General features: G+C 64.7%; 2 protein-coding genes across 2 annotated transcripts in view; both read left to right on the forward strand.

Moving 5' to 3' along the window:
* TraAM80_08245 (uncharacterized protein) overlaps nt 1–309 on the forward strand; it is a gene marked incomplete at both ends in the record, with an annotated part of 399 nt that extends 90 nt beyond the window's left edge. Inside the window, one exon of the mRNA XM_029384999.1 lies at nt 1–309. This exon is cut by the window's left edge and continues 90 nt beyond it. Coding sequence (XP_029235139.1) covers nt 1–309 — 309 coding nt within the window.
* Nucleotides 310–1,139: 830 nt separating this feature from the next.
* Nucleotides 1,140–1,904, forward strand: TraAM80_08246 (uncharacterized protein; the record flags this gene model as incomplete). The annotated part of the gene is made up of 1 exon (XM_029385000.1): nt 1,140–1,904. One exon carries the CDS (start codon nt 1,140–1,142, stop codon nt 1,902–1,904), a length of 765 nt encoding a protein of 254 aa, XP_029235140.1.
* Nucleotides 1,905–2,110: the final 206 nt, after the last annotated feature.

Genomic DNA, 2,110 nt, shown 5'->3' on the forward strand with positions numbered 1-2,110 from the left:
TCTTGGCGTGTGAACGAGGCTTCTTTGCCGTCGTTGGAGCCGCACTCCGGAAGTCCACCGCGCGGTTTGCTCTGCAGAGGCGCGGTGCCGCGCCGCGGCACACGTTGCGGCGGGAGCGCGGCATTTCCGGAGTGTGCCCGGTTGTTATTTTGTTTGTCGCGTGGTGTTGGGCGTGGAGCTCACGTCGTGGCGTGGTGCGTTGCTGCAGTGTGGTTGTGGCGAAAGTGCAAGAGGGCGGGGCAGACAAGACGCGCGGCAGGCGGACCAGTAGCTGCAGTTGGTGCCCGACAGGAGCGGGGAGCTGACTGACGACACTGACCGCATGACGGCTGCGCCGCGGCAGTGCGACGCACACGTACCGGCCGCTGAAGGGGCTGGCGAAGGCGGGGGCAGCGTGTGCCTCGTGTCGTGTGCACCGCGTTGGAAGGGTTCGAACGGTTTTGTCGTTTTATGTTTGTTGTAAGTATTTTTTTTGTTTAGTTGAGCTCTTTGTTTACGCCCTGTGCGCTGGGTTGTGGTGGTGGACGCTTCTTTCTTTGCGCTTGCGGCGCCGCTACTTTGTATGCGGTGGACCACGCTACTTTTTTGTGTTGTGCCTTTTTTTTTTTGTGTGTGGTGATCAGTGAGTGTCGGCGAAGGTGGAGGAAGGCGCCTCCGTGCAGGCGGTGGAATGCCGCGGAGTTCTGCCCGTGACGAACTGCTGCGCCGAAATTTCTATGGCATGTTTCTCCATTTTGTTGGCTACCACGCTGCGAAACTGGCGTGGCACGAGTAGCGCTCATGCCGTCCGCCTGCGTCGGGCAGCAGGTCACCGCTTACTTCGGTGGGCCGCAATTCCGTTGTGCGCATGGGGGTGTTGGTGGGATGCCCTGCGCGGGTTCTGTCCTGCCCCATTTGAAGGCCACGCAGAGCATTGAGCAAGTGGCATAGGGGCGCCTCCCCGGCGTCTTGCTCCGCACATGACCCCGTGCAACTCAAGGCGTGCGCGATCGCCGCGGAATTTCCGTGGAGTCTGTTCCTGCCGGAGCGGGGCTGAGGCCGCGCAGCTACGGAGCAGCAGGCAGACCTCGGCCCCAACGAGCCATGCAGCGCTACCCCGCCAACGCACTTTGCACAGTGTGGGGTCTGAATAGTAGCGGATGCCCTCTGCCTCCTCACCGGCCTGCGCACAGGTTTTCTCACAGTGCTCGCCCCCGACTCAGGGCCGTGTTGCTAAGTTTGCGGCGGCGAGGAAGGCCACGACCGCGCAGAGCCCGCGGATCCACGGGGTACCGGCGCGGCCACGTAGGCCCGACACCCCGTCTGGGTGCGTCGGCCCAGGCCAGCCGCCCACCGCCCCACCACAACGGTCGAATGAGCGGCCGCGCGCATGGGTTCCACTCGCCTTGTACAAGAGGAAGAAGCCGCATTGTCCTTTTTCTGGGCGGGGGCTTTGCGCGGATGCGGGCGGCTGCGACGCGCTCCTTGGCTTGCCACCGCGACGCTACGCGCCGGTGGGGTGCTCGGAGCCACCGCCTTTGGCGCGGACCCGAGCCAGAGACCGCATGCCGGCCGGCCACTGCACCTTCCCAACCAAGGGCATTCCCCGGCGGCCTCTTGCTGGGTGCTGCGGGTGCAGGGTTTTGGCGAGGAAAGGACCTTTGCCTGCGTATAAGCGCACCACGGGACGAAGGAAGAAACGCAGGGCCAGAGGCGAGGGGCGGAGCGCTCCTATTGCGATGTGCCGGCCGGTGGTGTGGAGGGCCCGCCTCCTCTCACGCGGTGATGAAACGCTCTTACGGGGCCAAGCTTGGGCCGCAAAAGGAGGCGGAGGAAGCCTTCTGGGACAACCCCCTGCCCCCAAAAGATGGGCCTCCCCTCTGCGAAAGGAGGGCCGGCGGCAGGGAACAGCGCGCGGTGCGTGAGGGGCGGTTGGCGCGCACCGGCTCGTTGAATTCCCGCTGCCGCCGTTTTGGTGAGGGCAAAGGGCACGGCCGCCGAGAAGGCGCGCTTCGCCCCGCGACAGACACCGGTGGGACGCCGCAACGCGAGCAGTCAATCCGCATGACGCAATGCGATGGACCGGCACCCACTCATTGGCCCAGATCTGCAAACGCTTGTGTGTGTGTGT

The sequence above is a fragment of the Trypanosoma rangeli genome (genome assembly GCF_003719475.1).
Source record: "Trypanosoma rangeli strain AM80 chromosome Unknown Tra_15.4_contig_00392, whole genome shotgun sequence".
NCBI classification, from domain to species: Eukaryota; Euglenozoa; class Kinetoplastea; order Trypanosomatida; family Trypanosomatidae; genus Trypanosoma; species Trypanosoma rangeli.